Source organism: Mus musculus, chromosome 4 (genome assembly GCF_000001635.26).
Source record: "Mus musculus strain C57BL/6J chromosome 4, GRCm38.p6 C57BL/6J".
NCBI classification, from domain to species: domain Eukaryota; kingdom Metazoa; phylum Chordata; class Mammalia; order Rodentia; family Muridae; genus Mus; species Mus musculus.
In genome coordinates this window covers 108,834,587-108,862,120 of record NC_000070.6, presented here as the reverse complement: position 1 = coordinate 108,862,120, position 27,534 = coordinate 108,834,587, and the positions used below count along the sequence as shown (strand labels likewise).

Genomic DNA, 27,534 nt, shown 5'->3' with positions numbered 1-27,534 from the left:
TTTCCATTTCAAGTTTTAATAAAGCTTAATGAAACATATTTTATCTCTTGTGTTTGTTTTAACCCCAGTACAAAAATACAGTTGGTGAATTGACAAAATGGCTTCATGTAGGGTTTGCAGACTTGAGAGTTTCTCTAACAGCAACAGGGAAAGCATGCTTCCAGTTGGGGCTGTCTCAGTGCACAGCCATTCTTGACACGCATTCGTGCAAACGGGGATGCCTGAGCAAAGGGTGGGCGGGCGCAGGGGTTCCGGGAGAAGTCCAGGAGGGTTACCAAGACAAAAGGAGAATGCCACCTTTCAAAATTGGTAACTCCTGCAATTTGTACACTATAGAAAAGATCGTTCTGGTTTGTTTCACTTCAGCTTGAGTACAGTAGGAGAAAATGGGTAAAGACTCAAATACTGACATGGAGTTAATCCCCAAGTGGCTCAAAGTTAGTATCAAAGAGTTTCATTCTTTACATTCAAAGGAATGGATACTTAGGAAAGGGAGCAGATGAGAGTCAGTCGGCCCCGCTGCTGGCTCCACAGAGCAGCTTCTGTCAGTGGCCTCTCCACAGTGAGAGCTCCTGCCAGTGTAGGTAGAAGCATGGTTTCTGGTGGCTTAGCGGTTCTGGGTGATTCTTTAGGATTCGCTCTCTGCTGCTTTTCTTCCAGAACACTCATTCATGTCACAACTCATCCTGAAAGTGTTTCTCTCTGAAGGCGTCGCCCGTCAGCCTCTCCTGAGCTTCCTTCATCCCTTGAACAACTGGAATAAAGGTAAGGGGTTGGGAAGTGTGGAGCGCCTTTAATATCTGATGGGTGACAACACAGACTTTAAATGTTTTAGGAAGAACAAGATCAAGATCTTCTAGTTTTCAGCCCTGGCGTCATGGACCTGTTTTCCCTTGAGAGAATGCTACTTCCATCGGACTTCGACAAAAATTAATCAGAGAATTGACAACACAACTGTTTCATAAATATCAAGACCTACAAACCTGTTAGTTGTTACTTTGGTTAACCTCTAGCACTTTTGCTGACCCCCCCGTCATGGCTGCACGTGCTCACTTGACACTCAGGGAGGAGGGAACACCCTCCTGCTGCCCCCTTTGGAATGACTGGTCAGTCACATTGATCATGATGTGTGTGTAAACACGCACATATGTGCCTACTACAAGAGGAAATGATCTTTACTGAAGGGCTTAATCATTTTTACTATTAACCAACAATAATGGAAACAGCCAAGTTTTTAGGGGAAAAAAAAGGAGAAGCTTAAGGAAAGGGAGCCGCAGATGAAATGTCTTCTGCACTGATATCCCCCACGGACTGACTTGTCCTTCCAGAAGGACAGTGATGTGAGTGCAGGCCTGGGACTGGGAGCTCTAAAATGGGAGGGTAAGCGCTGGGCTGAGCCAGTCTGTCCTGGGAATCCTGCAGACCCCGTATGCTTATAAAAGCAGCTCACATGGGTAGTTTCCCTTTATGTTTTACTTACATTTTTGGCAAGACAGGTTTAAATGTTTCCAGTCCCTGGCCAACTAAGCCATGAGGACTCTGGGAAAAGCCTTGTGCCCACCTTTGGGCTGTGTTAGTGTAGGGATGACAAGAGCAATTGCGTAAGAGTCTAAACAGAAGGAGAATCCTGAGAGACACGTGTTTAGGACTGACAGCCCCACTGCCCACCGTGTGGGAAAGTCTGCATCTAATATCGATCTAGGAACCTGCATTAGGCTGAGGCAGATGCATCCTCCTGACTCAGGGGCAGAGATAGACATCTCCGTGTCTTCCCCTTTCCTATTCTGGGAATAAGAGTTCCAAGAACAGGAAACAGAGTGACTTGACAGGCTCACAATAGGTGACACATAGCAACTTTGTAAGCAACTAGCAGCACAGGACATCTATTCCAACCCCTGCCTCTAAAATAACAGTGCTTCAAATGCAAGAGACCAAAAAGCAAGGCAGATGCGTCAGCCTTCCTTCAGCACTGGGCTAAGGCCATTCCCTCTGCCTGCCATATGTGCCTTTCCCATTTTCACTAAAACTCACTCTTAGGGACAGACTCAAGCTACCTGTTTCCAGCAAGCCTTACCCTACATACACCCGATTTCATAGTGGGAAATGTCCTTGTGTCTTTCTAGGGATAGATTTTTATTTTGTATTACATTTTTACTTATTGTGTGTGCACCTGTAAAGCACTCCTATGTGACAGCACCTGTGTAGAGGTCAGAGGACAACTTGCAGGAGTCAGTGCTGTCCTTTTACTGGTTCTGGGGCTTGAACTCAGGTCATCTGGTTTATTAGCAGGTGCCTTTACCTACACCATCTTGGCAGAGCCAGAGCCTATACTGCCTGTCCATTTGGTTTAACATCTATAAAACTGCTGTCCATTTAGTTTAACATCTATAAAACTGCTTTGGCTTCCTCAGCGAAGTCTGTATTCCTCTTCCTCTGGATTCTTACAGGAAGAACAGTATAGTTGTAATGAAAATACAAAACTAATCAAATCCAACTCTGACTTATTAACTGAGGCCAGAAACCAGTAACTACCTTCATAAGCTCCAGTCCTTCAGCTTCCAGCCAGCTAATGAGCTTTTCCACTGGAGTCTAAGTAGCTGGAGAAAGGCTGTTTTATCTTCCTCCCAATTGTATTCAATGTAGGATCTACTCAAAAGCTAGTCATGTGGGCAATGTTCAGCCAACAGGCACATACAGCTAGGTTTCTGTCACAGACCTTGCCCATGACCAACCATCCCTCCTCCTTTCTCTCAGAACGATACCTTGCTCAGCACTGACGTAGAAATACTTGTAGCTGGGGTTTCCACTCTCATTGATGATTTCAGGACGCACCTTGCCACTGGGATCTATTGAAGACAAATGGTGTGAAGACCACAATTATGACAACAGAAAGGTACATCCGTTGGTACACGAGACCCATCTCTGCAGCCTACATCTCTGCTCACCACCCTCCATGTGAAGTTTCATGCCACAATCATAAACAAGTGCATGTACTTCCTTGAACAGAGCTCTCCACCTCCATCCCATACCGTGCAAATGCTATTCCCTTCTTGGAATGTTCCTTTTCGGCTTGATAATAGAATTATACATTTCCTATTTGCATCACCCACTAAAACTGGCCACAATTTTTTCTGTATATTAATTTTGGGGTTTGTTTATTTATTTGTTGAGATAGGGTTCCTGTATTCTAGGATGGGCTAAAACTTCCTATATAACTGAGACTGGCCTTGAACTCTTGACCCATCCTCCTGTCTTAGTTTCCAAGTGCTGGGATCATAAATTTGTGCTACCACACCTGGCTGGCCAAATGTTGAATGAAGATTAGATGGTCATCCTATCTTATTAAATTATTCAAAGATGGCCAGGCAGTGGTGGTACATGCCTTTAATCCCAGCGCTTGAGAGGCAGAGAGATAGGCATATCTCTGTGAGTTTGAGGCTAGCCTGGTCTACAGAGCGAGCTCCATGACAGCCAATTATACGGAGAAACCCTGTCTTGAAACTCTCCTCCCACAAAATTGTTGGAACACAAAGCTGGACATGGTGGTACACACTTTTAGTCTAGCACTTAGGAGGCAGAGGCCAGAGACAGTGGCAGGTGGATCTCTGTGAGTTTGAGGCTAGCCTGGTCTAAAAGTGAGTTTCAGGATAGCCAGGGTTATTACACCTGACTTTTAAAAAAACAAAATTAAAAAATTGTTGAAAGACATGTGTCTGGTTCTGTTATCCCATTGGGTTAGCTGCACACAGACCCAGGGGTAGAAACTGTTTCTCCCTAGTAGTGTCTTAAATGGTGTTTGATATACGGGTGATGTCCAAATGACTATGAATGACTCAGTGCAAGGTCACATTCTTTATCTTGCCCGATAAAAGCAGACCCTTTTGGTGTTCATTCTCATATTCAGATTCTTAGCACCACCCCTGCCCTGCCCTGCCCTGCCCCTCCCCAGGATCGCTCTGTAGCTAGCCTCGAACACATGAAGCTCTGGTGCTAGAATTGCAGGCATGCAGCACCTCACTTCTGGTTGTTGGACAGGTCCGTTTGTCTCCACTACAGTTCCAGTGCTTATTACTTCTCTCCCCACACCTGAGCCTGGGTCACCCAACAAGCTCCAATGTAGCCTTACCCAAGAAAAGGATGCGTGGGATATAACCCCCATCAGGGCTGAAGTCTTCATCCCTGGGCTCCTCTTCATCCTGTTAAGATAAATATAAACCACAGATAACATAATCTTCCTCTCTCCAAAGCCTTCCAGTGGATTCCAGGCTTGCTCAGGCCAGGAGGCTCCATGATCTGCCCACGTCCCCCTGCCCGTTCTCAAACTTCATCTTCTATCTTGTTTGGGTGCCTTTAGCTACAGAAACATTCAAAACTTGGGCTTCTGGACTGGCTCTGCCTAGACACACACTTCCCAATCATACCTGGTTTCACTCCCTTTCCTGTTTCTGAGTTTTGGTCAAATATAATTTTCTTTTCTAGACACCTATTTTAAATCCTAAGTCACCGTATCTCCTTTACCCTTAACTTTGCCATAGCATTCAGCTCCATCTTATGTATCCCATTTTACCTGCTTCCCTGTGCTAGAATGCTACTTCCACAGGGGAAGTGTTCTGTTCACTGCGGCAGGCCCAATACCTCCACATAGGACCTCCTGACTGCATGAACAAGGCTGACACTGTGGCTACACTTTCTTCTGTTTTTAGTTATTTATGTACATGAGTATTGTGCTCCCAATGTATGTCTGTGCACTCTATGTGTGCCAGATGCCCTTGGACGTCAGAGGAGGGCATCAGATCCCCTAGAACTGGAATCATAGATGGTTTTGAGCCACCATTTGGGTGCTGAGACTCAAACTTGGACTCCTCCACAGGAACATACACTTTTAACTTTTAACCACATAGTCATGACTACACTCCAGCCCGTGGCTACACTTTCTTACATTGGAGTTACTCACTAGAAACATCTTGTTCTCTGTGAATGTGAGTCCCAGTTTACCCCAGAAAGTAATGAAATTATGTTCATGGGAAAGAGAGTAATTTTATAGCTTGTGGTGAGGTTCTCATTTCAGGGATTAAATAGGGTCATTTATTTAAATTGCTTTAATTAGCACTGGGATACACTAGTTATATAGGGAAACACGTTTAATACCTCAATGTTGTCTGTTAATGTGTTCAGAAGGTTCTTGGATCTGTGTTTAAGCAAACAGTCTCTTTAATGAGACTCATGTCTAGAAGCATCACTGTGCAGTGCTACATGTGCTACATGTGCTACATGATCCCACACCTGTGCAGAAGAGCACGGCCTGGACGGGAGCACAGCTGCGTCATGTTTGCTCACTTACTAGGTTCTTAGCATGTTAACAAAAATCACACCCCTGACCTACCTCAGGCCTTTCTATAAAATGGGAACAATACCAATGACCCCAAAAAACCCCTTCCAAGTCTAACTCTTGATATTCTAAGATTCTGGATCACAAGAGCTGGATCCTGTATAAAGGACATAAAAGATACTTCCACGAGGAATCAGGAAGGCTGCACATAAAAGCCTCGCATGGCCAACCATCCAGTAGGTGCTCAACTGAACCACAATTTGCAGGAAGTAGTAGCCTCTACATATGACTATCTATAGAACAGCTATAGGAAGATATAAAACATATCATAATCAAAAGCTAAGGATGAAAAAACTCCAAATTTTAGTCACTTACTCAAATTCTCCCTTCCTCATTCCTCTCTAATGCTGGATGGCTAATACGTCTCTCCCGTAAACCTCAGTATTATTCTCTTGTTTTCAAGAGAAAAACAACATACAAGTAGCCCGTTCTGCCCATTTCACTTTATAATAAATCTAAAACTATACCTTAAAATCATCCCCCCCCGGGGGGGGCATCTTTAAGTCTTACCTCCAGATTTACCATAACAAAATTATGGGACAGTTCTGAAATTTCTGTAGATTCTGCAAATTTGGGTTTTAAAGCTAAGGAGAGAGAGAGAAAAAAAAGATTTTTGCAATGACAGAAACATACCCAAACACTAGTCAGCATAAATATCACTAACTTTTATTGAAGGGTCAGACATTAGCATATATATATATGTATATGTACACACACACACACACACACACACACACACACACACACACATATATATTAACCCATCTAATGGAACCATTGTTAAGTCTAAATAACTAAAATTGAGGGCCGGAAGACGGCTGAGTCTCAATCCCTAGCACTTACCAAAAAAGCCCAGCATGGTGGCACACGCATGTAATCTCAGCAATAAGTGGATCCCTGGGACTGGCTGCCTTGCTAGCCAGCTTTGCCTAATCTGGTAGCTTCAGGTTCCAATGAGAAGGAACCAGCAATATGGCTGAGCAGGTGAAAGCAACTGCCATGCAGGCCTGGCAATCTGACTTGGACCCAGAATCCATGAAAAGGTAGGAGGAGAAAACTGAACCCACGAAGGCGTCCTCTAGCATCAACCCGCACACACATGAGAACACATACAAGAATAAATAAAATGAAATGAAAAACATGATGGAAACTAATTGGAAAAAGACATCCAAGGCTGATCTATGGCCTCCACAAGAATACAAATATACATGTCCTCAACGTATATGATTAAAACAGCAAAAACAATTAATGCCTGGTGGCACACAGTTGCAGACCAGATTCTGGGGAGACTGAAGCAGAAGGGTAACTTGAACTTACTTGAGTGTAAGACCAACCTGTGACCTATCTCAATTAAAAAAAAAAAACAAAAAACAAAAAACAGGCACAGGGTGTGGTGTGGCACACCTTTATTTCCAGAGCTCCATACTCAGAGACAGGTGGATTTCTGTGAGGCCAGCTGGGACTACATAATAAGACCTTGTCTCAAAAGCAAAACAAACAAACAAAAAAAAAACCAATATGAAATAAGGACAAGAGTGGTTTTTTTTTTTTTAGAGACAGGGTCTCTCTGTGTAGCCCTGGGTGTCCTCGAACTCAGAAATCCACATGCCTCTGCCTCCCAAGTGCTGGGATTAAAGGCGTGTGCACCACTGCCTGGCAAGTAGGACAAGAGCTTTTTATTTAAAAAATACAACCATAAAACCAGGCCTGGGAACCTAGATTCTCATCCTGCTTCTGGCACTTACTTTGTTATGTGACTGCAATGTGCATCAAACTTAAGAAATAGGGACAATGAGGGTGGGTGTGGTAGTACAAGCCTTTAGTTGAGGAGACAACAGGAGGATTTCGGTCAAGGCCAGCCTGGTCTACACAGTGAGTTCTGACATAGCCAGGGCTAGTGAGACCCTGTCTCGAAAGAAATGAAGACAAACTATTCGTGGGCTGAAGAGAGTAGATAAGGGTGTCTTGTCCACTGCCTCTCCTAATGACCCCGGTTCAATCCCTGTAACCTTCACCACAGAAGAATAGACTCTCACAAGTTGTCCTCCGACCTCCAAACACTATAAAAAATAAAATACAACTGTAGTGTGTGTGACTGCATGTGCCACAGCACACATGGAGATCAGAAGACAAGTGTGGAGTCTGTGCTCTTTTACCTTCCCATGGGCTTCAGGAACCACACTCAGGCCAGACTTCTGTAGCAAATGTCTTTACCCAATAAGCCATCCCACTGCCCTCCACTGTTTGCCTTTTATAGTTATGTTTCAGTAATTTCCATTGAAAAAGGAACCACGCCGGGCATGGTGGAGCATGCCTTTAATCCCAGCACTTGGGAGGGAGAGTCAGGCAGATTTCTGAGTTCCAGGCCAGCCTGGTCTACAAAGTGAGTTCCAGGACAGCCAGGGCTACACAGAGAAACCCTGTCTCGAAAACAAAACAAAACAAAACCCAAGCATGTGCTTACTCCCAGTTGTGGAGATATGGGCCGCTTCACAGCAGCTGACTATGATTTGCCTGGCGTTCTAACAGAGCATGGCTTTCTGCAATCTTGTGACTCCGAAATTCTGGAAACATTTCAGAGGTATAGAAATGCTAAGGCCCTGAGAGGTGAGGTTGGTTGTGGTTTGTTAGTAGTTGTGCTTAAAGAAGAAACAAAAGGAAAGAAACTAGACCCAGGGATGGATGGATGGATCTCTCTCTCTCTCTCTCTCTCTCTCTCTCTCTCTCTCTCTCTCTCCCTCCCTCCCTCCCTCCCTCCCTCCACCCCTCCCTCCCTTCCTAATGATAGGAGGTAAATAGGAGGTAAAATTGGTGTGTGTGTGTAGGGGTGGCAAAAAGAACCCACAAAGTAGCAAAGATCAGCTACAGAGTCTCTCAGTGGGACCCAAGCTAGCCTTGAACTTCTGATCCCCCTGCCTCACCAAGTGCTGAGATTACAGGCATGCACTGCAGTGTCTGGCATTCACATTCCTCTTATTCATTTTATTTAATTATGTGTACATGTGTGTGTGTGGGGGGGTATGTACATGAATGTGAGTGCTCAGAGGTCAGGTGTTCCTTAGGAGGAGCTAGTGTGTACTCTTAAGCACCGAGCCATCTCTCTAGCCCCTTACTTATGTCTGAGACAGGCACTCACTCTGTTGTCAAGGGTGGCCTCACACCTGTGCCCATGCTTCTGCTTCACCCTCCTGAGAGCTGGGACTACAGGCATGAGCTGCCATGCCCAGCTGCATTTTTGAAATAGGGTTTTGCTAGTTGTCGAGTTATCAGTGAAAAATAAAACCTGACTGGTATCACAACAGGCAGAAAGAATACACACCACAGTCAAAAATATCCTCTGGTTTTGATTGGTTCCCTCCCTCCCTAAGCCATTTATGCCCCTCTGTAAAGGATTCCAGCTTCTGCTAAGATGCTCTGTCTGACATTTGGAAGTGCTCCAGGCACTCAGCAGTGCTTTGCCATTTCTGGTACATCTGAAGCCTGACCTTGGGATGAAACACTCGTACTTACCTTTGCAGGCTCCACACCAAGATTTATGGATGATCACCATCAGCGGCAAGCCACTTGAAAACAAAGAAAGTATATTATAGTAAAATCCTTCAAAAGTACTCTAACAAAATGATTGGTAATGCAGAAATGTGGTTTTTGTATGGTTTCAAAAGAAACTGTAAAACAATCCAACTACTTAAGTCATAGATTATTTTTTTAAAGACGTATTTATTATTATATCTAAGTACACTGTAGCTGTGTTCAGACACACTAGAAGAGGGCATCAGATCTCATTACAGATGGTTGTGAGCCACCATGTGGTTGCTGGGATTTGAACTCAGGACCTTCAGAAGAGCAGTAGGTGCTCTTAACTGTTGAGCCATCTCACCAGCCCAAGTCATAGATTATTATCAGAAAAACAAGTATAAATACTGATGTTTTTATAAATTCCACAGATTTGGGCTTTAAAAGTAGGGAGAAAAAAGGTAGAAGAAAAACATCAAATTACAATATTCTAAATGTTACTGTATTTCCAAATGATTACTATTACATAATTATTGAAAGGGCAAAAAGTAACTTTCATTAGTATGATAAATATAAAATAAGTAATAAAATTATTGATAAGGCCAGGGAGATGGCTCAGTGGGTAAAATACTTGCTGTGTAAGCATGACAGGTTGGGTTTAGATTGCCAGGGCCTACAGTCACTAGAACTTCTGGGACATTTTCATTTGTCTTTACAGACCCTATGCCAACATACAGTATTACTGATATCAAACATACAGTATTTACCATATACCACTGCTATTCTACATGATTAACTAGTTAAATAAGTTCTAGGTAAACTATTTAGCTATCTCACCTGAGGCTTAAGAATCTGAATAGACTGACTCGTTAAAGGCTTGTAAACCACAAGTGTAAGTAGATGGCAGGATCCAGGTGATCATAATGAAAATGTGTTGAATGTGACTATTATATGTTAAATACTTTGCATGCATTATACTATACAGCCCCACAAAGAACTCTAGAAACGTTTTTTAAAAATTACAGTTATGGGCTATGCATAGTGACACACATCTTTATTGCCAGCAATCTGAAGGCTGATTTCTCTTTTTTTTGCCTTTCTTCTCTTTATTTGTGCAAAACCAGAAATTAGCAACACATCTTGTTAAACCCTAAGTGCTTTGTTTAGAATATTCCATCTTGCTTCCTTTTTTTTTTTTTCAGTAAAAAGATTGGAACCCAGTCTCTTATCGTGACTGAGTCCATTCTTCCAAGATGTCACTGTTGGAGAAAATGTAAGTGTTTCTGGAGTGAAGGAGAGGCTGATTTCTTAATTCAAGGCTAGCTTGCTCTAAATATTGAGTTGCTGGCCAGGCAAGGTGATGTAGTGAGACCCCGACCCTTTTCCCCCAAGTAAATAATTACATTTGCTTGTGTATGTGAAACATAATTCTATTTATTTGAGTGTGTGTGGACCCAAGCATGCTTCAGGGAGGGAGAGAGCATGTACACTGTGGAGCTCAGAGGTCCTCTCCTTCCATGGAGTAGGCCCTGGGGATTGACCTCAGCTCCTTAGGCTTAGAGGTGAGCACTCTTAGCACTCCAGGACATCTCATCTGTCCTCCTTTTGCTTTTGACGCAGAGTCTTTGCTATGTAACCTAAACTAGTCCAACACTCGTGGCAACCCCCCTGCCTCAGCTTCCTGAGCGATAGAATTACAAGCATACACCATCACACTCATCTAGGGTAGACACTATTAATGTTCTCATAGAAAAGAGAAAATTAATCTGTGATGTTGATCAATGGTAGAGCACTTACTCAGCTTGTACAAGTTCTGGGTTCAATCTCCAGCCCAACCCAAAAAGACCAAGAATCCTAAGAGATTGCATATAAAATAAAAATGCATAAATCATTAAAAAGAAATCTGACTATATAAATGTAAGTTCTGCCATTTATAAGTTAATAAAAATTAAAAAAAAAAAAGGACTGACTCCCAGACCAATGTTCTTTTTGGCCATGACAATTAATATCCTTTATTTAGAAGAGTCATCTAGATAAAATATGTAGTTTTTAAAAAGATTTATTTTATGTATGAGTGCTCTATTTGCTGTATGCTTGCACAACAAAAGAGGGCATCAAACAGGAGGGAATGGGAAACAGATCCCATTACAGATGGCTACGAGCCACCATGTGATTGTTGGGAATTGAACTCAGGACCACTAGAAGGACAGCCAGTACTCTTAACCACTGAGCCTATTATTGACAGTCCTAGAACATGTAGGGTTTGTTTTTTTTGTTTTTTTTTTTCTTTCCATTTTTTATTAGGTATTTAGCTCATTTACATTTCCAATGCTATACCAAAAGTCCCCCATACCCACCCACCCCCACTCCCCTACCCGCCCACTCCCCCTTTTTGGCCCTGGCGTTCCCCTGTTCTGGGGCATATAAAGTTTGTGTGTCCAATGGGCCTCTCTTTCCAGTGATGGCCGTTTTTTTTGTTTTTAAGATTTATTTATTTTGTGTATTTGAGTATGCTGTCTTCAGGCACAGCAGAAGGGGTACTCAGATCCCTGGATGGTTGTGAGCCAACATGTGGCTGCTGGGAATTGAACTCTGGAAGAGCAGTCAGTGCACTTAACCACTGAGCCAGCCTGAACATGTAGGTTTAAATCCAAGTCAATCAATAATTTACTAGAAAATCAGAAATGAAGGTTGAAAAAGGTTGTTGAGGTTGCCTAGCTCAAACCTACATTTCATACATGAACCTTTCCTGCCCTTCATATATATCAGAGGTGGTAGATACTACAAAGGAAACATTAACCAAGGCAGTCCACCAGTTTTCAGAGCATGCGTATTTTAGAATGGCTTAGTCCTGTCAAACATCTATTAGCCATTCTAGAATAAGAGTTAGCAAAAATAATCTGTAGGCCAAAGTCAACCCACTGGTTGCTTCTGTACAGACAAAAACACCCCCTGGGCTTTTTTGTTTTGTTTGTTTTTAAAGGTAGGATCTTACTCTGTAACTCAGGCTGACCTCAGATTTACAACAATCCTGTTTTCACCTCCCAAGTGCTGGGACTACAGGTGCGAGTATCATACCTAGTGAAAAATTTGAAGGTTGGAAAGCAAATCTAAGGGCTGGAGAGATGGCCCAGTGGTTAAGAGCACTGACTGCTCTTCCAGAGGTCCTAAGTTCAAATCCCAGCAACCACATGGTGACTCACAAACATCTGGAATAGGATCTGATGCCCTCTTCTGGTGTGCCTGAAGACAGCGACAGCATACTCATACATAAAATAAATAAATCTTTAAAAAAAGGAAAAAAAGAAAAGGAAAGCAAATCTAAATTATTTTTTTGACACAAATATAATTTGGAATATGTTTGTTAACTCTTTACAAGTAGCAAGAAACTTCCAAGGTCTAGAAAGTCTAAAAAGTTGCATTTTGTTCCTTAGCAGACTATTCTACAGTGATATTTCAAATAGTAACTTTTCTAAAGCTCTTCCTCAAACACCTCCTAGCCACTGGTCAACAGTCAGTAATAACCCTGCACAGGTTATTCTGGGATGGCTGGCATTCATCCTGCTAAGCATGTTTGCACTTCACACAGCTGCCAAGTCTGAAGAACTATATGGATAATGAAAATCCAATACTGTTTGCTACCAACAAAACTAAGAGTAATGTTTGCCTTAGAATATTCAATAAACATGCAAGGTGCTACAATATATAGGCCAAGCAATCAAGCCTCTCATATAAAGATACTACATGTACATATAAAATACTAAGTTGCAGAGGAAACAGTAAACTACATCAAGAGACCAGCAGGTAATTTTAGAAGATTTTATTAGAGAAAATATCTGGTGGTTGTCTTACACAAATATCAGTTTCCCAGGGACAGAACAAAAGATATATATATCTGTGTTCCAAGTGCCAGGTCAGAAGCAAGAGGCTCTGTGCTCAAAAGTACTTGGAGTATGAAAAGGCCATTATGAATACAAAACTGTTATCTTCGGTTTCTACTCACAGTTGACTTAATCCCGATGGAAGGCCAACAGTGGTGTGTAGTATTCCTAAGTAGACTCCAACCGAAGCCCCCTGGTGTTTTTGGAGCTACCACTCAATGCCTCAGCTTATGCTAACTACACACTCAGGGTATGGCAGTGGCAGTTAAGAAAACGAGTCAAAACTTGGCCATCTTACTACAGTATGCTTTGCAGACCTTCGGACTATTCTTCCTAAACAAAGTACAGTAGAATAGTCAGACACGAGCCACAGCTGCTGCCCACTACCTCATTAGTGCAAACTCTGGTTCAGATACTGAAGAAACATGTTGGCCAATTGAGGCAGATTCTCGTTATTGGGATGCATTTTGGTGTAGGAAATAAACTGGCGACGGAGGCGACTCAATTCTGCTAAGGTCAAGGGTCGGGTAAATCGGAGGGGCTCCGTGGTGCCAGGGAGCTTTAGGAAGTCTCCGGGCACAGCGCTCTTCTGGGCTTCCATCACAGCGGTCAACACCTGGCTTGTGGCCTGATCCAACTGGTGCAGAAAGCTGCCAGAGGCTAGAGGCTGAGACTGCGTAGACTGATGGGGCGGGGGAGCCCGATTCTCAAACAAGGCAGACCGGATCTCCGCGAGGGGCAATGGCTCTTCTAAACCCACCACAGTGAACAAGGGGCGATCCCAGCGGTTCCGGGAGTCGGGAGACTCAAAGCGCAGCGCTAAGGACTCCAGAACCTCGGGAGGAAAGGCACAGGACGCAGGCTCTGCAGATTTCTCGGACCCCGGGGTCATTACAGCGGAAGGGTTTGATGGCAGGATTTCCTCTGGATCCAGTTCCTTTGAGACAGCGGCCAGAACTCCCCCGTTGGCTACGGGGCTGGTGGCGCGCTGTTCCTCCACAGCGCCAGCCGCCTGAGACTTCCCGCCGGTCTCGGCCCGCGGTCTCCAGCTCACGCTGACAGCCAGGTCCCGGTTCTCGGAGGCGGAAGCCTCCCGAAGCTCGCGGCTCGGCCAGTTCGGCCGCACGCAGTAAAGTAAGCAGAGCGGCGTGCGCGCGGCCCGGGCGAGGCAGTACAGCTCGTAGCGGAAGCCCTTGATGTAGTTCACCGAGTCCAGGATGACCACGTCCTGCCGGCTCAGGCGCCGCTCCACCGCAGCCCGCAGCGCAGCCCGCAGAGCCTTCTCACCAGCGGAGTCGCCGTACACAGTCGGGTCCTGCGCGCCCAGCACCGAAGCATCGTCCACCACATACACCGCGCGGCCCTCGCTGGCCAGCGCCCGACGGAGCTCCTCCGTCCGCTGGCTCTTGCCGCTGGACGGCAGCCCGCAAACCACGACGAGCGGCATGATCTCCAGGGGCATCCATGTGCGGATGTTTGGCGTCAACTTCCGGCAGGAACCGGAAGAGAAAACCGAGCTTCCTGTTCCCTTACACTCTTACGGGACCTTTTGTTTCTATGGGAAACCGGAACTCTAACCAACCAGATCAAGGACCAACATTCTCAGAAAGGAGACGCAAAGATTAGAATGGCGTTAGTTATTTACACCAAACGTTAAAGGCCTCAACAGGATAAGATTACCCTCCGTCAAAGAGGGTATTTATTAAATGGGATTTAATGGGCATTCAACGAAATTACTAGCACCACATTTAGCATACAGAAGGCAAATTACAAATGATGTTTCTCTATTCAGGACTTCTCTTACACCTAGTAGCTCTTAGTAAATGTTTATTCATAACAACTATTTCAGTCGTCAACATCCTTTCATGGTTGGGGTCAGAGATGAATAAAAACTGTTCCCCTAGGAAAATCAAGGTTCAAAAAAACAATATATATATGGAAAAAAGGAAAAAAAAATCAAGGTTCGTATCAGGAAGCATTAAGTGTCCACGCAAAGTAAACACTTTTATGGGTAGCTGTACTTTAGTGTGAAGAACAGAAGTGAAAAAGCTGCCCGGAAACCTCCTTGAAGACTTGATTGATGCTTGAATTTGTTTCTATTTGTTTGGTAGAGAGGGCTGCTGGGCTAGAACCTTGTGAATGCTCTATGCCTCAGCACTATACCCTCGGAGCGAACTTGATTTTGAACTTGAAAGAATAATTGAAATTTCCATCGTGGATAGAGTCGCCAAATACAATGAAGATTTTCCAATTAAATCTGATTTTGAGATTTTTAAAAAGTTGCATAAGTTACATGGGCATATTTAATTTTCCTTTGTGTGAAATTTAAATTTAGCTGGGTATCTTTTTTTAATTAAACTTGGCAATCCTCCTGCAGAAAGCTTGAGTTGAGACCCCCGTGTCATGAGACTTAGGATCTGTTTTACAACAGCAAGCACAAGTGTGATAGGTACAGAAGTATAAATGTGAGTATGTGTGTGACAGGAGTATGATATAATATAGGACACACATGCTGGAGTAGAGTAAGTCTCTAATACAGTACAGGAGACACATGAAAGTCCACTTAATGGTTGTTTAAAGACTGGGAAGTGGGGCTGGTGAGATGGCTCAGTGGGTAAGAGCACCCGACTGCTCTTCCGAAGGTCCGGAGTTCAAATCCCAGCAACCACATGGTGGCTCACAACCATCCGTAACGAGATCTGACTCCCTCTTCTGGAGTGTCTGAAGACAGCTACAGTGTACTTACATATAATAAATAAATCTTTAAAAAAAAAAAAAGACTGGGAAGTAATTTCACTTTTCAGTATTTCAATTCTCTTTTCGATAAAATGTAACAGTTATTATTTCATAGTTGTACCAATCTCAGAGGCTGTAAAGACTAAATAAACCAATCTTTGTAACATTGGCAGCTCCTTGCTTCTGCACCCTCCCCCACCCCTTATGCTCTGCGTGTTTGTGCACAAACTAACCCTCCCTGAAACATTACACTATTTTAGCTTAAGGCTAGTATATAACTCACTGACAGAGAACAAAGAGGCTGTCAGAAGCTCAGCTCTGCTATGTACCAACTGGTGATCTTCTAACTGTTGAGTGACTTTCTCATTTCTAAAAAAGTAACAACAATACTTCATAGAAATGTCGAGAAACTAAATGAGCTAACCAATTTAGATTATTTAACACCTGGTACACAGTAAGTGCTGACTTTTTGTTATCAGGAAACTTACATAGTTCTTGTGGGGCCTTGACCTAGCCCTTCATCTGAGAGCAATGCAAAGCTAATGGCTAGAAAGCTTTGTTACTATAAACATCCCGAGCGTGTTTGATACCTTGCAGCTGCTTCCTTCTTGCCATCTTCCAGAGTCCTCCAGTGAATGTGATCTCCAAAACCTAGAAGGAAAGAGCCTTATAAACATCCAAAAAAACAAAGGACATTCACACAAGAAAGAAAGGAGACATGCTTGTAATATATCCATGAATAGAAAAAAAAAAATGTTTCCCCTCTGCTAAGAGCCTGGTGTTCAACGCCAGCTTCACTGTTTTCTGGGAATACTGAACCATAGGTAGTCACCTCCCCCAAGTCTGTTTTCATACCTCTAAACGGGAGAACACCATTTCATTAGTGATTATTAAGGAGCTTAAGTAATGAGTCCTATGTGAACTACCACACTATGCCAACAATACAGTGAGAATGAATGAGACTGTCTTACACAGTGATCAGAGAGCATCATCACTGAAATGACCGGCAGTGAAGCTTCAGACACACAAAACGTGGATCTATAACTCCACTTCCCATTAAGACTGTAGAGTTTTGAATGAAGCCATCTAAGTCCTGGTTCACCATCTATAAAATCAAGACACTAATTTCTACCTCAGAATATTGGTACAAGAAACTAATAAATAAGGTCAGGTCATTAACTGTCATTATTCCCACAGTTCAGCCAGAATGGTCTTTTCCATTTTAGAACTACATTTGTTCATGTATGTGGGCATGCATATGCTACAGTCTCCATGCAGAAATCAGAGGACAACTTTCAAGAGCCAGCCCTCTCACCCGGCCGTGATGGCACATGCCTTTAATCCCAGCACTCAGGAGGCATAGGCAGGAGAATCTCTGAGTTCAAGGCCAGTCTGGTCTACAGAGCTAGTTCCAGAACAGCCAGGGCTACACAAAGAAACCTGTCTCAAACAAAAACAAAAACACCAAAAAAGAGCCAGCCCTCTCTTTCCACTGTGTGAGCCCAGAGTTGAGCTCTGGTCGGCGAGATCTGTGGCAAGCTCCTTTTCTCATTGACACAGCGGCGTGGCCTGGCATGATCTCTTTCAATTATATCACTGCTCAATAAGAAACATTTCAGAGGCTATCCGGTCTACCCTTACATGGAGCCCTTACAAAGGCTTCAATGAGGAAATTACACATGGCTGGATGTGGTGACAAATACCCTTAGTCCTAGCATACCAAAGCCAGTCTGGTCTACACAGAGTAACGGGACAGCTAGGGCTACAAGGGAGAACTTGTCTTAAAAACACAAACAAATAAACAGACAGCAAACAAACAAAAACACTCTGCCCACTTCTGCAATCCCATTCCAGCATTTTTGTAAGACACAGGAGTGCTTCTGCCCCTCGGTGCTGTGCTGTGCTGTCCTCTCCGCTGCAGGCTCCACCTCTGCCTTGTTCCCCACTCTCACACTCGGGTATGAATAATCCTGGAGGGCATTTCTTCTGATAGGGGCCTCCATTCTAGTCCCAACACCACACTTCCCAGACAGAATCTTCAGACATTAGCGTGTCCTTTCCCTTACTCCAAGGAGAATTCTCTAAGTGCTGGGACCAAACCTCTTGTATCTTTCCCTGCTTCCCTAGCACTTAGCAATACACAAGTATGGACTACTCCAAGTAGTCAATAGAGTGCTCGAAATCTGAGACCAAATCACATAATCTTATGTTATATCCAGAAAAAATTGATTTATTCTTTCTAAATTTCATTGTGTGTGCGTATATGTATATATAATCCTTTTATCCTTTCCCCCTTTCATTGAGGCCTTTCTAATAAATCTTCCTATTTTCTTGTGTATGTGTCTGTAACAAGGGTTACTTGCATGAGCCTGGCTGGATGGGAGAATATCTAATAGTTTTTTTTCTGCCGATATAATAAGCCAATTCAAGCTAAATTAAAAGTATAAGAGCAGGTTTATTGGGGCAGCTCTGGGGGTGGGTTCACTGGTCTCAGAGAACAAAGTCAGGGAAATCTCCAGAGAGGGGGGGAAGGGAGGGAGGGAGGAATGGAGAGGGAGAGGGGAGGGAGGGAGGGAGGGAGAGAGAGAGGGAGAGGCAGAGAGAGAGAGACAGAGACAGAGAGGCAGAGAGAGAGAGAGAGCGAGAGCGAGAGCGAGAGAGAGAGAGAGAGAGAGAGAGAGAGAGAGAGAGAGAGAGCAAGAGCGAGCTGAGGTGGCTGAGGGTTATCTGCAGCACACACCTGGTGTACCTAGAGGCAGCAGATGATTAAATAAGCAGTTGCTAGGTCCCTGAGAACAGGCAGGTGGAACTGCCTGTATATTAACAGGGACCAGGTTTGGAGCCTAACATTGTCTACTTAAGCAAGGGCAACTTACTAGCAGCTACACCACTGAGGAATGACTCCTCCTCCTCCAGAAACTATGGCAAACACAGCACCAACAGGCTTTGCCTCTTACCCTCCTCCTCCTGACTAAACCATACATTACAGTCCTAAAGCTGCTTCCCCAGGCTGATTCTCTTGTTTAGTTACTCCCTTCTCCTATCAAAGTCAGCTATCAAAGTATTTAAATCAAGTAATCCAAGGGCCCCTCCTGGCTACCTTAACTCACAATCAACACAAACCATCTAACCCAGTCAGGGGTTTCTCCTTTTCCCATTATAAACTGCCACTTATCTATGGGCCTTTGTCTCCCCTCAATCCAAAAGCAGTCCTTTGTCCCTCCAGGGCAAGTATCCCTCCCCAGCCTTGGCCCTTTTCTCTTCTCTTTTGTCCTCATCTCCTTCCTGTCTTTGTCTCTTATTCACCACTCTTTGTCCCTCTGGGGCAAATAAATCTCCTTTGTGCTGAGGGTGCCCAGAGCCAATTCTGGTCCTTTTACCTATAGCTCCTCAGGGTGGATGAGGGCCTTGTGAAACCCCTGTGCAGGGAGCCACAGTTGCTGTGTCACATCCAGAGGACAGCCATTCACAGCACTCCTTCCCATCCTCCGGATTTTACTCTTTTTTGCCACTTCTTCTGTGACGTTTCTTATATCTGTTATTATTATATGTGTGCAGCATATTATACAAGCCAACTCATGTTACCTTAACAATAACTCCTCTCTCTATATCTTCACTTTTCAGAACTCAAATGGGTATAATAATTGTCTCTCAAAAGGTTACTGCTAAATAGCAAACAAAATACAAAAATGTCTTAGGGTATGAACATCAGTAGCTTTTGCTCTTCTTTACAGTTGAGGCTCCAAGAAGCCAATCATCTGTATCAGGTCTTCTTGCTGCTGGAAAGCCAACCTGGGTTTAACATCCAGCCTTGTGCCTTTCTTTCTTTCTTTCTTCCCTCCCTCCCTGCTTGTTTGTTTTTCAAGAGCTGGTTTCTTTGTGTAGCCCTGGCTGTCCTAGAACTTGCTCTGTAGACCAGGCAGAGATCCGCCTGCCTCTGCCTCCTGAGTGCTAGGATTAAAGGCAAAGTGACACCACAGCCTGACACTTTATGCTTTTTCAATCACTATATTTGTCTTTCAGAAATTTATTTCCCCTACACAAATTAAAATCTAATTGTTATCAGTGTTCTCCCAAAGGAAAATAAAAGCTCCCTCCTGTTAACACACAGGAGTGGTGTCCAAACCAACCACCACCACGTTTCAATCTCACCAGAATACGCTGCCAGCCAGTGGAGAGCGGGTGTCATTTACCTAAGGCCCAAAGTTTGATCCTGAAGAGTGAATAACAACAGGGTGACATTGGGAGGATGCCAGGAGACTGGAAGGTGCTCAACGTGTCTGTCATCACTTTACTCACAGGCCTCAAACCTGGACAATTGGCCATGTCCCACTAAAGAGCCTGAGAAACCCACCCACAAAACAATGAAATTCCAGAGAAGCAGACTTTCAGAGTGGACTCACTGGGATAACAGAAATCCCTCCACAAACACAAAGGAAACCAACGTCAGAGGAACAAGCAAAGGTGAGGTCACCCACCCCAAAAGTAAATATCTGCTATCAGGTGGCAAACTGGAGACAGCCGGAGACTCTCCGTTAAGCCACTAAAGAAAAGTAGAGGGATTCATGTCCCCAGTGCAGCTCACTCTCCAAACCTTCCTAGGAGAAAACATTCCCCATGTTAGGACTCCAAGGTAGTTCATGATGAATAATTACTGTGTGTTCACCACTACAGAGCCACAAAATGCTAAACAACAACAACAACAAAACAATCAAAGTCAGAAAGATCAGCAGAAGCAACAGAATTAGACCACGAGGACTTTAGGTACCAGGCTTAACAACCACAGAATTAAAAAACAAACGAAAACTACATTTGATGTGTTTAGAGAAATATTTATTACATACATTCATGGAATCACAAATTAAACTGTCAAATCTAAACCAGGAAAGATGGCAAACATTTGCAATCGCATCACTGAATAAGTGGAGACGGCCGGGATAGTGGGCGCACACCTTTAATCCCAGCACTTGGGAGGCAGAGGCAGAGGCAGAGGCAGGTGGATTTCTGAGTTTGAGAATAGTCTGGTCTACAGAGTGAGTTCCAGGACAGCCAGAGCTATACAGAGAAACCCTGTCTCGAAAAAAACAAAACAAAACAAAACAAAACAAAACAAAAAAAAAAAAGAAGTGGAGACAAGAGGTTATGCTTTGAGTCATACTAAGTTTTTGAGTTTTGAGGCTAGTCTGGGACTCATTCAATTCTGTTCCAAAATCAAACAACAAAACAAGCAAAAGCAAGGACAGCGGAGCTATCTCAGGCAGTAAAGTGCTTGAGTGTGTGCCCCAGAACCCACCTGCCATGGGCTGGGATACCAGCAAGCTATTTTGTGACACTGAGGTGCACTGACAGATGAACTGTGCACATCCCTGTAGATGTTGAAGTTCTATGGCTGTGTTTGAGGATGTGGTCTTTAAAGAGGTAATAAAATTGGCCGGAATTCTTTTTTCTTTCTTCCCTTAATTAAAAAAAAAAAAAAAAAAAAGGTGCTTTGCTTGCATATCTGACAGCATCAGAAGCCCTAAAACTGGAGTTACAGACAAGCATGAGTTGCCATGTGGGTGCTGAGAATTGAACTCAGGTCCTCTGGAAGAACAACCAATACTCTTAAACACTGAGCCATCTTTCCAGCCCAAAGGTTTTTGTTTTTGTTTTTCCAAGACAGGGTTTCTCTGTGTAGCCCTGGAAGTCCTGAAACTCCCTCTGTAGACCAGGCTGGCCTAAGAGATTCACCTGCCTCAGCTTCCCAAATGCTGGGATTAAAGGTATGCGCCACCCACCCTCTTCCCCCACCCTAATTCTTGAAAGAGATTAAATATACACAGAAGGAAGACCCTGTTAACACAGCAAGAGAAGATAGCCGCCAACAAGCCGAAAACAACCCTGCCAACATCTTGATCATTATTTCAAGTCTTCAGAATCATCAACACAAAATTTTCTGTGGTTTAAGCCAACCAATCTAACGCTGAGGAGACGTCCCAGTCTATGAAATGTTTGCTACACAGGCATGACAATTCAAGTTCCATCTCCAGACTCCATGCTCCAGACTCCGTGCAGAACGCTGGGCCTGATGGTGTGCACATGCAGCTCAAGTGCTGGGGAGCAGACACGAGGGGTACCCCCAGAGTTCACAGCAGCCGCCTAGCCTGGTCCCTGTGAACGATCCCGCCTCAAACACAGGGAGGATGGCCCTCTGAAAAACAAGGCCTGTGGTGGACCTGTGGCCACACACACACACACACACACACACACACACATAAGTACATAAAGACAAATAGAACCCCACACAATCTATAGTACTTATTAAATTAGTCCTAGCAAACTAATAATGTCATTATATGTGTCAGAATGCACAAAATATACATTAAGAGTGAACTGGAGGGGCTGGAGAGATGATGGCTCAGCGGTTAAGAGCACTGACTGCTTTTCTAGAGGTTTTGAGTTCAAATCCCAGCAACCACAGGGTGGCTCACAACCATCTGTAATAAGATCTGATGCCCTTTTCTGGTGTGTCTGAAGACAGCTACAGTGTACTTATATATATAATAAATAAATCTTTTAAAAAAATTAAAAAAAAGAGTGAACTGGAACATAAACTGGAGATCTTTGTTAGTAAATGTGTCAACATTGGCGCATCAAATATAACAGTCTACATTAACATAAGATGCGAATAAGTAGGGAAGAGGGGGCTGGAGAGATGGCTCAGTGGTTAAGAGCACTGACTGCTCTTCCAGACGTTCTGAGTTCAATTCCCACCAACAACACGGTGGCTCACAACCATCTGCAATGGGATCCAATGTCCTCTTCTGGTTTACATTAAATAAATAAATAAATAAATCTTTTTCTTTTAAAAGTGGGGAAGAGAAAGGACATATATGTAAACTCTTATTTTCTGCTCTTTTTAATGTGTACTTGCAGTTGTGTGCATGATCTGTGCATGTGGGAGCACATGCATGGCACACGTGTAGAAGTCAGAGGAAAGCTTTTTGGAGTGGATTCCCTCTTTTGTGTTGGTTCAAGGGATCAAACATAAGTGGACACACTTGCGCAGCAAGTACTTCTATGCGTTGAGCCATCTCTCAGGCCCCTTTTTTGTTTGCTCAATTTTTCCACAGACATAAAATTGTTCTAAAAATAAAGTCTACTTTTTTTTTTAAAGCATCAATGGATAGGTTAAAATAGCAGCAACCCATAGACAGGCAAACTTCACCTCTCCTGAATGCACCACAGATGCAGAGAGATGGAAAACATAAGAGCTTATGATAATTAGTAAAAATAGTGCTGGGCAGTGGTGGCACACGCCTTTAATCCCAGCATTTGGGAGACAGAGGCAGGTGGATTTCTGAGTTTGAGGCCAGCCTGGTCTACAGAGTGAGTTCCAGGACAGCCAGGACTACACAGAGAAACCCTGTCTCCAAAACAAAACAAAACAAAACAAAAAAACAAAAACAAAACAAAAAAGAAAAATAGTAATGATAATGGTGTGGGGGTTTTTTGTTTGTTTTTTGTTTTCTCTGTGTAGCCCTGGCTGTCCCAGAACTCTCTCTATAGACCAGGCTGGCTTCTAACTCAGAGATTCTTCTACTTCTGCCTTCGGAGTGCTGGGTCTAAAGGCATCACCATCACCATCCAGCTGGATTTTTTTTTTAAGCATAGCAGTTTTTAAAATGTGTTTACAGGTATTAATTTATATATCCTCAGAATAACCTTATGATATGCTAATTCTATCCTTCCTCCTTAAAGATAAGGAAACTAAAGTTAAAGAGTTTGCCTAGGGTTACATTGCCCCTGAGAGGCAGAGCTGGAATGGAGGTGGTTACTCTATAGTTAAACCATTCCCTACAGTTGGCTAGCTCACTAACAATGGTTAAAGATGAATGGATGAAGGAATGGACCTTGAGAACACTGACTTCAGCTACAGAACACCCACAGGGGATGGGGAATTGCTTTGTTTTTGCTTCTCCCTTTCCTCTTGAAAGATGACTTAGACAGGTAGTTTTAAGCAGCTATTCTCTTGGCCATGGCAGCACGGAGCCTCTGCAGACAGTGCAGTTTCCTAAGGTGTCATCTGCAAGGCAGTTCATGCCAGCCATCTGCAAAGGAAGCTAAAGGTTCCCAAATCAACAGCTCTTTTTCCCCACCGAAGACGATGTTTAAAACAGGAAAAGCCAGTTCTAAACACAGTATTTATGTTGGTGTCCAAGCTCTTCTTCCTAGATTGTTTTAAAGACAACAGAAAAAACCCCCAGGCTCCAGCTGGTGAAACCTAAATAAGGAAAGGTCAGATGTCAGAGCTGGCAGCCAGGCCTGAGTTAGGCAACACTGTACCTGGAAGGTAGAGTAACAGTGTAGCCAAGTGATGTCTCCATCAGAAGGCAGCCTTTCTACCATCTGCGCAAATGTTAAATATAGCTAACAAAAATATCTGTCTCATGAAGTGACTGTGGCTGTAAACGGGACATGGAGCGTAAGTGTTACTGTGCCAGCTTTGAATTCCAGAGACTGAAGTCATCTATTTCTATTACAGGCGGGAGAACACATGAATGGCCTCTTTCTAGATTCTGCATTGGAGGCCAGAGTGGTGCACTGGGTAAAGACATGGGCTGGGGATTCATCTTCCTGCCCTCGACTTACTAGTTAACTTCTAATGTTTCATTTTAAATTCTTCATCTGTGAAATGGGATGATAATAAAAATATTACCCACCTCATAGTTACTATGTATGAAAAAAATACGCAGGCAGATCAATGCCTGGAAGCTAGCAGAGAGGAAGTAAATGCTAGCAACCACACTTCTTTCCAGGTGATAGAGCTAAGTTTCTAGTCTACTGAGAATAATGAGCGTGTTTTTGGACACTGGAATGTTAGAGCTGCGAGGCCCTTAGGACACATTCCTAGTTCACTCTCACTTAATAAATGGTCACTAGGGAAGACCACTGCTGGCTAAATGGCCTGTCCAAGATTAAAATCTAGGCCTAATAATTCCAGTCTAGTGCACACTATTCCACACCAGCGTGCTTCCTCTTCATAATGAAAACTGTTGGGGAGGGTAGGGAGGGTTACTCATTGTTTCCTCTCTGCAAACCACCAAGGAATCTTCTAGAAAGAGCTGGAGAAGCTCTTTAGACATTTTGGAAGAAACAACACTCATCAAAATTTTCAGGACTTCCTGCCTCAGGTAGTACTTTTTACTTTTTTTAGGTGGGGTGAGTATATTTCTTATGTCCAAAGAATCTATACATAAACAATACACAAGACAAATACTTGAGATAATATTAATTCCTTTTAGAAACAAGCAAGTATTCCTCAATGGTGGAAATAATAACAATATTTCACTTACTCGATCTTTTTCAAGTGTGTGACACTTCACGCGTCTTTTGCTTTTTCATTCAATTATCACAAACTAGCTCTTCCACTTGGGTTCCCTGGAACTCACAGAGATCCGATCGCCTGCTTCTACCTCCAGTCCCGGGATTCAAGGCTTCAATATATTTTGGAGTTGTTTATTAGGCAATGATGCTAATTGAATAACACAGTATTTACTGCCTGACAAAGAAATGAGACTCACACAACACTTCATAATGTTATATGCATTCAACAGTCGATTGAGCAGGGTTTGTTATGTGTTGAGTGTCTGGGGTAACAATCACACCCATTTTGCAGCTGAGGAACAGAGGCATGAGAGAGATTAAGCTACTTGTCACAGGCATCTCGTCTGGTCACTGGCAGAACACATTGAAACTCAGCTCTGCATACACCCTAGCACTCCAGTCTCCCTCTGTATATACAGTTCTATTCTAAATACACAGCGGCCTGTTTTACAATAGGATCATCAGTATTTGGAACATTTTGACTTAATAGGACCCATTGTGCAGTTTTCAGCACTTCCTTCATAGGCAGAAACCCACATATCACCTTAGAAAAACTTCTTTCTCAAAAGAAAAAAGAAAAGAAAGAAAAAGCTTTGCCAGGCATGGTGGCACACACCTTTAATCCTAGCACTCAGGAGGCAGAGGCAGACGGATTTCTGAGTTCGAAGCCAGCCTGGTCTACAGAGTGAGTTCCAGGACAACCTGGGCTGCAGAGAAACCCTGTCTCTCACCCCCCCCCCAAAAAAAAAGTAAGAAAGAAAGAAAAGAAAAGCTTTTTCTCACCCTCCTAATTCAGGTAGATGCCAGCGCCCTTACCCTCCTCAGTCTGTACTTCCCAATCTACCACAGTATTATATAAGCTGAAATTCTTTTATTAATCTGTCGTAGATCTATCCTATTGCACTCTCTGACTTAAATATACACCCAGTGAAAGCAAGAACCTTGTTTGTTCTCTTCATTGTCATGTCTCTAGTACCCGAGTCAATGATCAAAACATGGCTGATGATCGAAAATCAATACTGAACTGAGGTGACTCATTGAATTTCCACTCAGTCTCAATGCCCACCAATGAATGTAAAGATAAAGAGCTCTAAAAACAAACAGCTGGGCAGTGATGGCGCACGCCTTTAATCCCAGCACTCGGGAGGCAGAGGCAGGAGGATTTCTGAGTTCCAGGCCAGCCTGGTCTACAGAGTGAGTTCCAGGACAGCCAGGGCTATAGAGAAACCCTGTCTCAAAAAACCAACCAAACAAACAAACAAATAGGGGCTGGGACCAGAAAAGAACCTGCTGCTCTTCAGTGGACTCAAGTTCAGTTCCCATGTTAGAGGCAGATCACAACTGCCTGCACCTCCACCTCCAGGGGGACTGACACCCTTTTCTGGCCTCCTTGGGCCACACATTTACCTAAACACACACACGCGCACACACACAGGGCTCCTCTAGCCTAAATGGTGAACTCAAATTCAATGAGGCTGTTTCATAAGGTGGAGAACAAGCAGAAGAGGAAAACACCCAATATCCTCTTATGGCCTAGTCATGTGTACCAGAAAACAGGCGGGCAGACACCACACTGAAGCACACACACACCACCAGCATCAGAAAAATCCCATACAGTAAAGGTCATAACACAAACCATCCAAAGCAGGGCTGGAATCCATTTATAACTCAACCAGTTAGTCAATTCAGCTGCCAAAACAAACAAACAAAAAACCCAACTGATGAGAAGGTGTTCAAGTTTAGAAATAGGGCTGGTAATACACGGAGTTGGGGGTCCTTACTTCCTAACCTTCATTGATAACCACTGATCCATCGCTCTAAAGAAATCAGTTTCTTCCAACACACTAGCTGAGCCACACCAAAACCAACTGTTGGTGACCTAGCAAAAGGTCTACCTTTCATTTGCTCTTTTTTCTGCATCTCTTGGGGGAATAGGGAACCGGGTCTTGGGGGTACGGGGGAACGTGGTGAGGAATCTTCAGACTCAAGCGACCACTACAGGTCACCAGCGACCCTTTTTCTTCTGGCGGAAAGGTGACGGTTCCTGAGGGCTTCCCAAGCGACCTATTTCTTCTGGCGGGAAGGTGACGGTTCCTGGAGGCGTCCCAAGCGCCTAACATGACACATGAATGGACTCTTAAACAACCTAGTCCTAATTTAAGGGCCATATCTTCTCAATCCCAAGAATTAAGAGCGCCCTCAAGTACAACTTCCTTCTCTTAAACCCTCTCCCGGACCTGGTACTCCTGACCCCGAGAAATCCACAAAAGCAGTTGGGGAAGATAAAAAGGAATCTAAAGTGGCCTAAGATACAGTGAGAAAATAAAGTGTTAAGAAGGCCCGGGGTCCGTAAAGATTACGGTAAGAATGAGGTCTGACCCTTTCCAAGCCCAGTGCGTCCGTCTGAAGAAGTGATGAGGAGCAGGAAACTGAAGCTCAGCAAACAGGTGGCCCCGAAACGAAGCGACATCTCCACGGTGGTAGTTGCACAGAGCCACCGGATTGAGGGAACAGGATTTCCAGCAGAAGCTCCGCTCTGCCCCCTTATCGCCGTTCAGCCCAACCCCTCGGATTCCCAGATTTTTTTTTTTTTTTTTTTTTCCTAGCCAAACACTGAAGGAAGTGATGTTAGACGGATGTGGGCGGTGC

The 27,534-nt window shown here is 43.8% G+C and overlaps 2 protein-coding genes across 2 annotated transcripts; both read right to left on the bottom strand.

The window, feature by feature from the left end:
* Positions 1-27,443, bottom strand: Txndc12 (thioredoxin domain containing 12 (endoplasmic reticulum)). Its single transcript, NM_025334.3, has 7 exons — positions 27,265-27,443; positions 16,110-16,170; positions 8,900-8,952; positions 5,900-5,973; positions 4,127-4,196; positions 2,763-2,846; positions 1-754 (listed from the first exon to the last, which is right to left on the bottom strand). The coding sequence occupies exons 1-7, from the start codon at positions 27,353-27,355 to the stop codon at positions 675-677; spliced, it is 513 nt and encodes a 170-aa protein (NP_079610.1). The 5' UTR covers positions 27,356-27,443; the 3' UTR covers positions 1-674.
* Kti12 (KTI12 homolog, chromatin associated) lies at positions 12,709-14,264 on the bottom strand. The gene has a single exon (NM_029571.2). It carries the CDS (start codon positions 14,228-14,230, stop codon positions 13,175-13,177), a length of 1,056 nt encoding a protein of 351 aa, NP_083847.1. The 5' UTR covers positions 14,231-14,264; the 3' UTR covers positions 12,709-13,174.
* Positions 27,444-27,534: the final 91 nt, after the last annotated feature.